This window comes from Euprymna scolopes, chromosome 10, assembly GCF_053919585.1.
Source record: "Euprymna scolopes isolate OS-2025 chromosome 10, ASM5391958v1, whole genome shotgun sequence".
Lineage (NCBI taxonomy): Eukaryota > Metazoa > Mollusca > Cephalopoda > Sepiida > Sepiolidae > Euprymna > Euprymna scolopes.
Window position 1 is genome coordinate 95,942,263 of NC_136491.1, and position 15,697 is coordinate 95,957,959.

Here is a 15,697-nt window from a genome sequence, read left to right on the forward strand (position 1 = left end):
TTAAGTCATGATTCATCACACTTCCAAGAAAAAATTCAATAATATTCATGTTTATCTACAATATTATTAAATTATAATCACTTGGAAATTTTATTTAAAAGACGGTGGGGATCGTCCGGGATTTGAACCCGGGACCTCTCGCACCCTAAGCAAAAATCATACCCCTAGACCAACGAGTCACTTCGTTAAACTGCTCGTGTTTACTGGACAATTTAAACTACATAAATTAAGTCATTATTAATCACATTCATTCAATAATTCAATAATATTCATGTTTATCTACAATTTTATAAAATCATAATCACTTGGAAATTTTATTTAAAAGACGATCGGGCTCGTCCGGGATTGGAACCCGGGACGTCTCGAACCCTAAGCGAAAATTATACACCTAGACCAACGAGCCACTTCGTTAAAGTGCACGCGTTTTCTTGAAAATTTAAGCTACATAAATAAAGTCATGATTCCTCACACTTTCAAGAAAAAATTCAATAATATTCATGTTTATCTACAATTTTATAAAATCATAAACACTTAGAAATTTTATTTAAAAGACGGTCAGTCTCGTCCGAGATTTGAACCCGGGACCTCTCGCACCCTAAGCGAAATTCATACCTCTAGACAAACGAACCACTTCGTTAAACTGCTCGTGTTTACTTGAAAATTTAAGCTACATAAATTAAGTCATGATTTATAACACTTTCGAGAAAAAATGCAATAATATTCATGTTTATCTACAATTTTATAAAATCATAATCACTTGGAAATTTTACTTAAAAGACGGTCGGGCTCGTCCGGGATTTGAACCGTGGACCTCTCGCACCCTAAGCGAAAATCATACCCCTAGACCAACGAGCCACTTCGTTAAACTGCCCGTGTTTACTGGAAAATTTAAGCTACATCAATTAAGTCATGATTCATAACACTTTCAAGAAAAAATTCAATAATATTACTGTTTATCTACAATTTTATTAAATCATAATCACTTAGAAATATTATTTAAAAGACGGTAGGGCTCGTCCGGGATTTGAACCCGGGACCTCTCGCACCCTAAGCAAAAATCATATACCTAGACCAACGAGCCACTTCGTTAAACTGCACGTGTTGTCATGACAATTTAAGCTACATCAATTAAGTCATGACTGACATCAACTTTCATTTAGATATCTTGGCCGAAGATCCTGGTAGTGTTAATTAGTGTCTCTATCACCTTTTCGGTCCTTGCAAAATGTTTCAAATTGTCCATGTACATCAGGTGGTTCATTTTTTCCTCTGTATTGGAGAACCCGTATCCGGCTTGGCACTTTCTCAGAATACTGTTCAAGGGCATCGTGGCTATAATGAACAGTATTGGCGATAGTGAGTCTCCTTGGAAGATGCCTCTTTGTATGTTAATTTCTGTTATGTGTTGTCCATCATCATTATTATTATTATTATTATTATTATTATTATTATTATTATTATTATTATTATTATATCCATGTATTTATTTCATTTATTTTGCAAATTATTTTTTATACGTTGCTATCCTCACGTCAAATTTTATTTTGTGTACGCATGCATTTGCTATTTTGCTTCTGCAGTTAAATAAATTTGGAGATGGCTCCCAGACATTACCTTCTCCTTTGTCAAGTAGTACAGTATTGGTTTGTTCGTCATGACACTCTCTCTCTCTCTCTCTCCAGGCTTACCTCCCCTTTGGATGGGGTAGTATTTTCTTTTCCGTAGTTATATTACGATTCTACCATGCATTATTGGAGTAAGGGGATTATAGTATATGTTCATTTATCATGATAATATCCTCCCAGTCATTACCTTCTCCTTTTATTTGGGAGAGAAGATAGCGTAGTATTTGTTCTGTAATCATGCTACCACCCTTTCAGGCTAGCAGATATTCACTAGTATTAGAAAATTGGAGCTTCTACTCTATTGGGATGAGATTTTGTAATCGATAAATGGAGTTTTCAGATTAAAAAAAAAAAACAATGGCTTCAACTAATTTGTCTATTAATTCTAATAAGTTACAATAGTAGCTTCCAAATTATGCAGTCGGAATTACCTTAATATTCTTCAATTATTTAAAAAAAAAAAAAAAAAGGCAACTTTAATCATGGTAGCATATGAAAAATTACAGTCATCTTGTTTAAATCGAAACAGAAAATTACCTCCCTTTTGAACTCTCCTGTGTCTTACGATCGTTTTCATCCAGTCCTAATTTTTTATTTTCTTTAATAAATAATTTTCTACCTTATCGATTTTCTTAGTTTTTGGATATAATCATCTTAAATCATCTTAAAAATCCGAGGAATACGTAGATACCATTGTTTTCGTGTGAAATTCAGTTTTACGATTTCCGAAATTTTGTCCGACTAGTGTAGAAACGCCACCAAATTATGCGCGTCACACCTCAGCATGAATATTTACCTTTTTTCATCGTTTCATTTTTCACTTAAATCCTAAAAATAGAACTAGCCACAGCAAGGCCCGATTCCTGTTCTGTTACAAATTTATCCCCTACTCCACAGCTTAATTCTTTCCCCTCTCTTGTTGTAGCGTTGACTACATTTATTGATTTTGCTACCAAAATAGAACATTCCCATAACATGAGAGATTCCATTATCTATTTATTTTATATGCACTAACGTATATGCACACACACACAAACACACACATACACACACACACACACACACACACACACACACACCGTTTCCTCAAGGCAGCCTTTCAGCTAGAGTAAGAATTATAAATGCCAATAAAGTTCATAATTTCTTTTTAAATTCTTATTCACTCCAAACAAGGCACAATGCCACTTGGAAACTTGCTATTATTCAGGGATCATATCTACAAGGAGAAGGGACACTATGTAGGGATTTGAGCAGCGAGATGTCTATTCACATTGCATTTAAACTTCTGCATGTCAGTGCAGTCAGGCGGGATACCTGGGGGGGGGGGAATTGTATAGTCTATCAGTTCAAGGAAAGAAACTATTAGAACAGAAGGCTCCCCGGGATCTCTACAGTGAAGGAGTGGGATTTTGTTGTTTGTCGGATTAGTCGTGGATATTTACGTCGAGGGGGCACAAATGCTATGAGTTTGTCACAGCACATTCCATTGTAAAACTGGTACAGTCATGTAATATTGCGGCGATGAGACAGAGGTTGGAGTCTGGTTGATAGTGCAGCACCAATTAGGTTGAAGTCTCCTTTTTTTTTAACCCTGTCTAAGAATTAGAAACAAGTGGTAAATGTACCAGCTCACATGCAGCAGTAATGCTCCATGCATGAATGAGCGAATGGTGACTTTTTTTCTTTTTTTTTTTACTTAGGGGTCATCACTTATCAAGGCCCGAGGGCCATTCAAGAATAAGAGTTAATAAGTGTTAAGTAGTTGATGAGACAACATGATCAGTGACGGTGGAACTTGGGTAAAGCTAGATTATTTAAAAGGATAGCTCAACAAGAGCCTATTTATATTAGATTTGAAAACAAGGAGGTTATAGTCAGCTGGGAAGCAGTCCCATGGTATTGTGTGCCAGAAACAGAAAGAAACTCTGCTACTAGATAGAGAGTGAGGGAAAGTTGATGATTGTTGGTGGTCAGACGAGTATATGCTATGAACGTCCTCTAGGGAGGTACTATAGATTGAAGCTCAGTCGAGCGCTTACCATAAAAGTAGCAATAGAGCCGAAACAGACTCGCAATACATGAGAAAGAGAAAGTAGGAAGGCAAAAAGGTCCTCACTCACTAGATTTTGAACCCTGTCAAGGCAGGAAAGGGTATTCTTAGGAGCTCTTCCCTAGATGTGGCCACAGTGCTCCATCTTAGGATGTATTTGATTTTTCTACAGGTAAAAGACCGGGCTTGGAATGAGATACTTTCTGGAGCAATGGAACGATCCCAACATTTTTTCAGTGATTTTGACAATGTATCTGAAGTAGGTTTTCCACTTCAGATCACGAGTGAAGGTCAAATCCAGAAATTTGTCAAAGCAAGGTGCTTCCTCATGACGAGATTCGTTCATTTCAACTAGGGCCAAATAGGGATCAGAGCGTTGGTGGTGAAAAGATAGAAGTTTGGTTTTGGATGCATTAAAGATAACCAGCTCATTTTTTACCCCATTGTACCACAAGCTCCACGTTGGAGCAGAGATAATCAGGAAAATCTTGGATGTTGCTGGCTTGAAGTGTTGCCATAGATAGTAGCATATATGTCGACAGATGAACTTAGAGCGTGATTTGGGAGATCGTTGATAAAGATCAGGAAGAGAGTTGGGCCTGGAGATGGATCCCTGAGTTAATACTGTGATCCTCAGAATTCTGCCCATCAATGACTACTTTAATAAATCCATTGGAGAGAAATGACTTGATGGATGAGAGCACATTTCTAGCTACTATATAGCTGGAGATCTTGTGAAATAAACCTTACAGTTACAGCTCTGATGTTCACAGTACATATTTATATATATTGTGAAAATCAGGCATTATCATGTTCTTAAGCTTGTTTATCTAAATACAAGGTGCCTTAAATAAGTTTCCAGACTTTTTTGTACAGGCGGTTAAAATTGTTGTAGACTCTTGAAATTTGAGTATGTTATTGCTATGCATCTTATGGCCAATTTTATAATTTCAGGTTCAATGGAACAGCTACAGCAAGAATTGGAATACACCCTACTAAAGCCTGATTATCAAAGCTGGTGAATGTACAAAAAAGTTCAATCTGGACGTGAAGACACTTTAGCAGAACGATATACAATGAAATTCTGTTTTAAACTTGGAAGAAATACCAAAGAAATGTATGGAATGCTTCAAACAGCTTTTGGATCATCTTGCATGAATCGAGCACCAGTTTTGAGTGGCATAAGAAATTCAAGGATTCTGTGAGGGATGATGAGAGGTATGGGAGGAGTAAGGAATTCAGTACACCAGAGTTGATTGGCCAAATAAAGAATCTCATGAATGAGGACTGTTGTGTGTCTGTAGAGACAATAAGTGCACAGTTTGATGTCAGTGTGGGAACTGTACACGCAATTATTCACAAGGAACTGAAGATGCGGAAGATTTATACAATGTTTGTCCCAAGAGTGGTTCATCCTTGTCACAGACTATTTAACTAAGATGTGCATCAAGACAGTTCCTCACCCTCCCTATAGTCCAAACCTTGCTCGCTGTGGTTATTCCCTAAGCTCAAGGGAAACGTTAGAGGTTATCAGTATGAAACAATTGATGAGATGAAAGAGGCTGTGACGAGGGTCATTGACACACTCACACAAAATGACTTCCATGGGGTCTTCTAGAAGTTGTTGAAACAGTACAAAAAGTTCATTGCAGACGGAGAAAGTTACTTCAAGGGGGACTAGAGTTTCATGTGTATATTATCAATGAAAGTGCCCATGTGAAAAACGTCTGGAAACTTATTGAAGGCCTCTCCTATTTTACGGTTTATATAACTCTGCATCCTTCTCTTCTTCTGATGAGAAGCATTTAGCTTCGATATGCCATGGTCTAAAGAGGTTTTTTCTCTGTTAGTAATTTCTTATTGATCTGATAATATAATAAAGTTGTATTTCTCGTCTTTTATTTAATATATTTAACTGCTCCTCTTAACCGTATTTAATTTTCTTTATCCGAATAAGTTTGCTTTGTTAAATATATATTCTTTGATAACTTCATTGTATATGTATATATATATAAAAGTAAAAATTTGTAATTAAATTCTGTATGAGTCTTCATTGAAACTCCATGGAATAAAGAAAAAACTTAAAATTTTTGTATTCCTTGCCAAAAAGTAAATTTGTTGTAAATTTCTGGTTGGGATTGTCATATAAATAATAATATTGATATTGACTTCAAGTTTACAATATCATACAGTCCATAATCTGAAATTATTTCTTAATTTTTTCTTGAACTAGCAGTTCATTCCGGCTTTGCTTGGACCCTATGTACTGTTCATAACTTCATGTGCATATGTATATATATATATATATATATATATATATATATATATATATATATATATATATATTAAAAGTTTGACTCATGTCCAGGTAACCTACATTTAAAATTTCAAGTGTTTAAACCCAAAATTGGCGGAGGAGTTTGGGAGAGTCTTCAAAAGTCAATTCTTCCAACTTTGACCTCTTGGCAGCCAAATTTTGGCTCAAAAACTGATTAAAAAGCTCGTGGCATGTCTGAATACCTTTTATGTAAAATTTCAAATGTTTAGACCCAAAATTGGCTAAGTAATTTAGTAAAGACTCCAGAGGTTCAATTTTTATTAAATTTGACCCCAATTTTGACCCCTAAAAATTTATTGTTTTAGGCTCAAATCAAATCAAAAAGTTGGATGCATGTCCAAGTAACCTACATCTAAAATTTCAAGTGTTTAAACACAAAATTGGCAGAGGAGTTTGGTAGAGTTTTCAAAGATCAATCGTTGAATTTTGACCCCTTGACAGTCAAATTTCTGGCCAAAACCCGATTAAAAAGATTTTCTCAAATCTCAATACCCCTTATGTAAACTTTCGAGTCTGTAGACTGAAAATTGACGGAGTAGTTTGGTAGAGAAATGTATACACACAGACACACACACAGACAGACAATTTCACTTTTATAGATTTCTTGAATTATATATATATATATATATATATATATATATATATATATATATATATATATATAAACAGTGAGACCCGATGCTGCCTCGGATTGAATGATGATCGACGAATGTTTTACAATCCTATATTTTTATTGTCATCGAAATCAATGAAATCAATCAACTTTGTAATCAAATCGATCGATTGTCTGCTTTAGTCGGGGACCCATCGCAGATCACCAGAAGGAAACTTCACATGCCTCTATGCAGTGACGTATTCCACAATACATTGAAGTCTACATTGCACTGTAGAGAACCTACTGTTGATTTTATAAAATTATTTTTATATATATAATGGCTTGAATTCAGATTTAAAATATAAAAGTCAATTATCATGGTTCAGTTGTGCTTTGAACAGAAACATTCATTTTGGACGCGTCCCTGTCATATCAAAGAACTTACTGTTGATTTTATATGCCGGACCTTTCTACTGATGTCGAAACAAAATTTCGCAAATGCACTTGTGATGTCAATCTGCATAATGTGTTAACTTTGGTTAAAATTGCCTGTTCCTTCTTTCAGCAATCGTTTCGGTGTCCATAGGGAACTCTCTCTCCCTTTCTCTCTCTCTCTCTCTCTCTCTCTCTCTCTCTCTCTCATGTACACCGACATACACAGACAAAGTACCTTATATATATAAATTTTTATTATTATTATTATTATTATTAGTAGTAGTAGTAGTAGTAGTAGTAGTAGTAGTAGTAGTAGTAGTAGTAGTATTATTATATTAAAACATGAGAGAGAAATAGGCAGAGGTTAAGAGGTGGAGAGGAATGTGGAGAAAGGGGAAGAAAAGAAAGATATAGATAGGTAGAGAGATGGGAGTTTTAATACAAATATTGCTACACACGCGTTTTAACCTGTGCTGTAACTCACTCACTCACTCACACACACATGCGCGCTCAAATAAACGAATGTTTATTAATTTTAATTTCCCCGCGCATTTGCACACAAAAATAAGTTTTTCCAGTAAAGACATAATTTCAAATACGTCCACACGCTTTTCTTGCAACAACGAAAGTAAAATGGACATTTCTGGCGGACGTAGTTGACGACAGTATCACGTGACACAAGCGACCAATGAGAAAATTTAGAAGATTGTCTTTTTAACGCTTTTCCAAAAACCAAATACCAACAGCAGCAATCTTGTGCTGGATCCGGTTCAAAAAGTATTTAAACGCAACAAACATTCTTTCTCCCCTTTCCCCCTTCTTTCTCCTTCTCTTCTCGCTCCGACGTGACACGAGAACATGCCTCTCGTTTTCATCTCATCGTCGTGTTCAAATCTGTCGAAACCATAAGTACACACGCCACGCGGGCACCCCAAGAAAATCACACTTATGCACACACGCACCCATTCCATATATTTAAGAATTAATAACAACGGATTACTTTCCTCATGGGACTTTTGAATAAGGCGAACTTCGCCAGTTAAAATACAAACCTTGAAATAAGGACATTATTTTCACATAAGACTTTCACCTTCTAATCTTATTAATTCGGTCCTGGATATGACCTTAAACTATATCCAGTTGTGAGGCCCAAGCTTGCGGGCTTTGGGGAGTGTGGAGCCATCCTTTAATTGCCATTGCTCCCAGGTCCACTCTGACTCGGAGTGGTAGTACCTGGGTTAAATAGAAACCGACTTGAAAACAACACATATATACTATTAAAAAAAATTTCTTCAAAATCTTTGGATTCGGCATTAAATAATCTGAAAAGGGTTGATATGCCGTAAAACAAAAACAACCAACAACCAACCTTATTAATTCAACGAAGGACTTTCATTTAACATGATCTATTAATCTTGATAATTCCACAAAGGATTTTTCACCTACTTCGGACATTCTAATCATAATGATTTCTCAAGAACTCTTACCGATCGGACCTTTGCTTGTTCATCTTGTTATTTTTGTTGAAAAATAAATGTGGTGCATTTTAAACGAGAAGGAGGTGTCATTTTGTTTTATTCCTTTTTTATTATTCTGTTTGGGACAGAGAAGTTTAATTTCACTTAAACTTCTTTTCCCCTACAAACCTCTTCTATTTTTTTAAATTTTTTTTTATTTTGTTTTGTTTTGTTGTTTTTTTTTTATGGCTTCGGGCAACGCTGGGTTGTGCTGCTAATATTATATAAAATATTATGAAGATCAAAAAAATCCCGGTTACTTCCCTTTATCTGCGCAATATTTGTAGCGACACAGTTTGATTGACATTAGAGAAAAAGATAACGACGTGTGTTTATACTTAATTGATATACGAATTGTCAACATGGTTTCATAGCTAACTAGGATTGAAAGGCAAAAGAGAAAATGAATAAAAATTTAGATTATTTTTTCCCGTTCCAATATCTTTTATGAAATAAATCTCCTCGTAATAATGAAGGCGATTGTTAATGGTTAGATTAAAGTTAAATATGTTTTGCCACTTTTTCAGATAAGAATTGCTTATTTGTATTATTCGAACTACTATTCTCACCTTGGTTGCTATTTTTACAATATTTTGGTTGATGTAACCTTTGAATTTCTTCAAGTGCGTCTTATTGGACGGGGATTTTCATGCTGAACTCTGAAAACTATCACGATAAAATCGTATTTTTGTTTTTTGTTTGTTTGTTTGTTCACAATTTAATTAATATGTACAAAAGGTGCACTGACTGCTTCACAAACTAATTTTCATACTCGATTTTTAGTTCTCTCCCACTGTAAGAACTTCGACACCAAAGTCGAAAAGTGGGTTTAAGAAGTCAGCACCCCAGAGGAGGGGTACTCTAACCTGCAAATAAGTACCTGGGCTGCTCCGTCGGTATTCCCCCGTAAAGGTACCTCAGCTGATTAACAATAAACTAACCCCTTCTCAAAGAGAGAAAGCAAAGCCTGGGAAGGTGGACCGCCTAGAACTGCACAGAACTAAATTCCCATTGCAAAATCAACAGCGACCCGATCATTACAGAAATGCTCTAATCTCAGTTGATTTGGGGGGGGGGTCGTTAATAAAAATCGCCCAGCCGCAGCACAAGATATAAACTATGTACCCAAAATAAATCTACATCCAATGAGTAATCTCATTTGCATATTACATTAAAGAAAATCTATTTTAATAATTAGCTCGATGTTATTAATAGGGATGTGACAACAGCATATTCTTTTCATTGTTTTGACTCTCGAGTGTGTATCCGTTGATATCTTATATGTTTTTTATAAACTGACTGATGTGGTTCTCGGTTGATTAACTGTGTCTAACTGCATCGGATATATACTCGAGAGTCAGAAGAATTAAAAGAATATACTGTTGTCACAGCCCTAGTTATTAATTGTTTGTTATGATAGAATCGTTTCAATTCTTCTATTTAGAAATATTATTTTACGTTGATCTATTTCATTTATTTTTAATTTAATTCATATTTCATTTCAGTTATTAATGGGTGACAACAGTTGGGGTTAAACTGGAAGTAAGTTTATTTATTTATTTATTTAAGCTATGAGAGTTATTTCTCCTTTAAACCATGAAAGTTACTTTTCTTTTGATTTTCATAGACAAAAAAATGGATGTGTTTTATGCTTCCCTTAAATACAGCATGTGGTCATTTTTCGTAACAAGTTAAGATAATCGGTGATCTTAAATAGTATGTGACTAATCCTATCTTAAATAGTATGTGACTAATCCTATCTTAAATAGTATGTGACTAATCCTTCAGCCTGGATTTCGATCAGGCAACGCCGGATATATACTGCTAGTCAACTAATAAAAACGTAAAGTAATAATCAGTACCAAGTGACCGTTTCCTGGAGGTTGATGGTTCAATCCTCATTGCAGGCGATACTAAGAATATATATATTTTTAAAATTAAGTGCTTGTTCAAAATAACCATATATTAAAAAAAAAATACTAAAATAAAGAGAAATTAGTATGATTTACGTACCTGTGACAAAAAGAAAATATTGTATGTTCAAACTGATAGATTAGTTTTATTTTTAAACTAACAGGTCCCGGAGTTGTCCGGTGGTAAAACGTGCATAAATATTATATTTTAATTAATACAGAAACTGAAACATGCGCGTGCGAGTATTATGTTTTTTTTAAACAACTCACTTCTTGTACGTAAAAAAAAAAATACTCGAGCTGAGATCGAAACAAAAACCTAAAAATAGTGAGTCAAATACGATAATCATTAAACCAGCTTAACACGATCTTTAAAAGGTGTTTTCAAACCTACTTATTCTTAACATAGAGAAGCTGTCATGTTTCATGCATAGTCATGAAATAGTTGACAAACAAATAAAAATCCAATGACTCCCAAGTACCAATTTTTTAACTTTGACTTTTAGCAGCCCTTTTTCCGGATGAAAATCGATTAAAACGTTTTCACATGTCTGAATACTCTATATACCAACTTTCAAGTTTGTAGATAAAAGATTCTTCGAATATATAGGTTGAGAAGTGTCCTCACACACATGCATACACACATTCTCACGTCTATAGATATACAGATAAGAAAATCAAATTTAATAGCTAATTGGAGAGCGACTGTCTCACAATGCCATTTTGAAAATAAGTTGAAAGAATAAGGGAGATAATTCCAAATAATTCAAACTTGTTAGATTTTAGAAAGCCATTCTTAACATGAGGAGGGGGACACTGAAAAAACTCAAATCCGCTTAAAAATTGTTTTCTTTGTAAAAATAAAACTACTTGATCAATTCACGTGATTTGTTTTCTGTGTCGAGTACACACATCAAAGATTTTTCTTTCTTTTTTTTTTTTTTTGTTTTTTAATAATAGGAGAATTCTGGACAAACAACAAAAAATTACTTACGACTTCTACCCGGTCATGGCTGATGGAACGGGAACAATGTGTCCATGTGGATTAAATAAACGCTTCAGTTCAGAGATTATGTAAAGATTCCCGAGTTTGACAAGATGCACTTGAAGAAGGTCGGAGGTTACATTGGCCGAAATATTGTGCGAATAACATCCAAGATGAGAATAGTAGTCCAAATAATTCAAATAAGGAAAAGTTTTACTGATTGAATATCCTGTCGATATTTATGATATTAATACTATTACTGGTTTAGTTTGTAAGATCACCAAAGTTAAGCAATGGTGAGCCTGGTCAGTACCAGATGGGTGACCATTTGGGAGTAGCAGGCGCTGTATGTGCTCTCCACTTATCTCAGTATTTATTCCAGTCATTATGAATTTCTACTTGTCACTGGAATAAAACAGTGCTGACTCAGGAGAAGTGTGGTTAGAGATTTGCACAACTCTTGCTACAAAAAGCTGTTATATATTCGCTGCGGTCAGGCATTCAAATGTGCTTTTCAGTTTACATAATTACTAAATCTACTTTTGTCACTGGTCTATGATGTATACACTGACAGTGACTAAAACAAAACACAGCTAAGCTATAAAATAATATTTTTTTTATTTAATTTATACCGACAAAAGTTTTTAATTTAGTTAGTATAGGTGTTTAACATCAGAGAAGGCGTGTGGGGGCAGAGTGGATGTTTGGTAGTCAAGAATGTATCAGCTTGTTCTCTGTCTTTGTGACTGACTGTCCGCTTTCTGTTTGTCTCTATTTATATAAACATTCTTTACCTCTGGAATGTTTAATATTTCCCATTGCTAATTGTCTCAATCCTTTGACCGATATCCTCTCATATATTACTGATCAAATTACATATTCCAATAGACAATGGTAGAAAGTCCCATACTCCTCAAATGGATCAATCAGTGCCTCTCTTGCTGTGGTCACCTGCCAAATATTCAACAAAATTTCACACACAAGTCATAGCATCATCATTGATGTCCGTAGTCTTCATTAGCAACTTGGAAAGAACAGTTTTTTTTTAGTTTAACGTTAAGATTAACGTTGGAGAGAGATAACAGAAGGTACGTTTGTTATGTATAGTTTGGTATGCATACAGATGATCATAAAGCCCGGTACAATAACATCATTTTGAGGTAATGTACTATTTTGAGGGTGCAAATTATTTGAAGAGAAATGTGTTTCAACATTACTCTTAAACAACATACTTTACTCATGTTTTAGTAAAACAAAAAAAAAAACATTAAATAAATAAATTATGTATTGAAGTGAAAGCTGGTCACTGAGAGTAGAGAACATGCGTTGCATGGAGAGAAATTATATAATAATGATACGATGGATGTGTAATGTTGGTCTTACAAACAGACTTAGTTTTAATGATCTCAGGGGAAGATTAAATTTGTACATTATAAGGAGATGTGCGCTGAGCAGAAGACTTTGATGATTTGACCACATTGAAAGAATAGATGAGAATTCTTAAGTTAGTAGATGTAGAACAGTTGAGGTAGCATGTTCAGTTCACAAAAGAAAGCCAAGAAAAACATGAGCAGAAATTATAAAAATAGACATGAGGAAAAGCAGGATAAATAAGGACCTGGCAAGATATAGGTGAGTTTACATCATATATCCATCGTATCATTCTCATATCATTACTCTCCATGCAACACATGTCCTCACCCCTCACTGATTAGGTTACACTTCCATACACTGTCACACTGCGTACATAAGTTGTTGAATAAAATTGATTATTTTTTTTGTGTGAATACATGTTGTCATTCTTTCTTTTGATATTGCATTTTCCTCTACAGATTCACGAACTACTAAACATAGCAACAGTATATACACACTGCTAAGTCTGTGATAAAATGTGATGCTTATCATCGGTAAAGATTTGTGAAGCAAATATTGGTTACTTACTTGAAGAACGATAAGATTCTTTTGACAACATTTATCAAGTTATCAGTTCCTTCCTAAAAAAGAGAAAAGAATATATATATATATATATATATATATGTATATATATATGTATATATATATGTATATATATGTATATATATATTCAGATTAAATATGTTTTTAACTCATTTCAAAGTGTTTTTTAACATGTTTTATTAACTGTTTGCTCGTATATATATATATATATATATATATATATACATCGTTACTATAATGAAGATTTTGTGTCTGTATGTTTATGACCCAAATTTGGATGGAATATGATTTATGAACAACATTTAGGAACAAGCTGCCAAAATACACTATGTCTTTTTTTAACCCTATAAAAGCAGAACACTCCAAAATGACCATTCTAGCTGTATCAGCAGGTTGTAGCTAACTAAAACAAAAAAAAATAATTTAAAAATCATTCAAGAGAGCATAATGACTCTTCTATCATGACGACCATGTTGCAGTCAGTTGGGGAGCAGCTTTATGGTAGTTTCATTCACAGATAGGACGTTCTAGGCAAGAAACTTTGTTCATCGAAGCTTCACTTAGTCTTTAGTACAGAGAGGGAGAAAGGAAAGTTTTCTGCTGAGGTTATAGCCAGACGGGTTCTTGCTATAAATGTAGGACGAAAGATTGGAGCTCAGTCGAGTACCTACTATGACCATAACGATACAGTAGAGAGAGACTAGCAACATCTCTTCTGTGGGAAAAGAGTTGTAGGGAAGTGAAGATTAAGAGACCAATCCCCACTAGATTTCAAAGTCGATTTTGTATTATGTCAAGGTAAGAAAGAGTGCTCCAAAAGGAACCTTCCCAGATATGTCAAAAGTACACCATCTTAGGACGGATCTGGCTCTTAGACAAATAGAGGATTGTATCATGAGTAAGCCACCTTCTGGAGCGATAGAATAATCTATTTTTCCAGTGACTTTAGCAACAGAATTAATGTAAGTTTTCCATTCCAGGTCTGGAGTAAAAGTCAGCCCCAGGAGCTTATCACGGTAGGGGGATTCTTTAAGGAGCGAACCCATAATCTCTTCTTCCCCCCCTCTCTCCCCAACGTAATTATGTTGACACACCGGTTCTTGTGAGATCACTGAAGTTAAGCAACATTAAACCTGGTCAGTTCTGAGTGACCAATCTGGGAAGTCCAGGTGCTGTATGTAGGAGGACGTCGACATCTTCCTGCAAAAGTTGAAAAAACCTAACTTTGTCATCTCCCCTAATGAGGATATACATGCGACTGGGGACCGCTTGTGAATTTCATACTCCTATGGAACTGATGACAATTCTCCATTCTGTAATAAAGACCAATGTGTATTTGTATATAAATAAATATAAATCTGTTTCATCAAATCAACTTCAAGTGGTGATCAGAAGCACAAAAGCAAATATAACATCTGAAATGAATCCTGAAAGAAGTCTGCCTCTCTAAATCAAAAGTCAAGGATGGATATTTTTTTTTCTTTAGGTCATCAGATATGATAATAATAATTTACATATGAAAAAGTGAATTAATGACGTAATTTTATGATTTCATATTAGTGCGAACACTGCCAAGGAATATATTTTCCCTCCGATCAGAAATTTGTACTGTGGAATGACAGACACTTTCCCTCTCCCTTCTCCTCCTCTCTTTTCTTCTTCACAGTTCTTACTCTACTCTTCAATTTTTGAAGGCAATTAAAGCAGATTTTTACCTCCAAATTTGTATTAAAGTCACTTGGCATTTGGACGTTAGGGGAGGCAACATGCACCATTTGCAGCTCACATTTATACAGGGTGGGGCAGAGCAACTTCCTTATTTAAATTTAATTGATATTCCAAATAAGTAAGTTGTCCTGCCCCACCCTGTATAATTGTTCAACTCTATATGGCCGGTTTCATCCCCAATAATGTAATTCTTCTTGTTGAATGATATGAACTTAATTTATGGAATTCCATTTGTAGAATTGAATGTTAGCTACTATGGCAGCAACAATTAAGGAAACCAAACGCTTAGAATTTTTTTTCTTGAATTATCGGCTTTCCATTTGTTAATCATGAATCTTCACCCAGTAAATCGACAGTTGTGGAAATCTTTTACCAGGCTAAATGCCGCCATTTTAAAGCCTACTAATTTACTGACATTCTTAACGTGATCTTCAGGAACTCAGATAAGTGTTTGTCGTTCCTTTGTAGTCCTATTTCTGACGTGCTATGCTAAAGTTAACTATGCAAAATATTTCTCACACTCCTGATGAAACCTTTTTCAAGTAGTGAGAAGAA

General features: G+C 34.8%; 1 protein-coding gene across 5 annotated transcripts in view; it reads right to left on the reverse strand.

The window, feature by feature from the left end:
• LOC145286152 (uncharacterized) overlaps positions 1–15,697 on the reverse strand; it is a 484,368-nt gene that overhangs the window by 268,657 nt on the left and 200,014 nt on the right. For all 5 annotated transcript variants that reach the window (XM_080134898.1, XM_080134897.1, XM_080134896.1 and 2 more), the window contains one exon: positions 13,400–13,452. In XM_080134898.1, the coding sequence (XP_079991024.1) occupies positions 13,400–13,452 (53 nt within the window). The remainder of the gene's footprint in view (positions 1–13,399; positions 13,453–15,697) is intronic.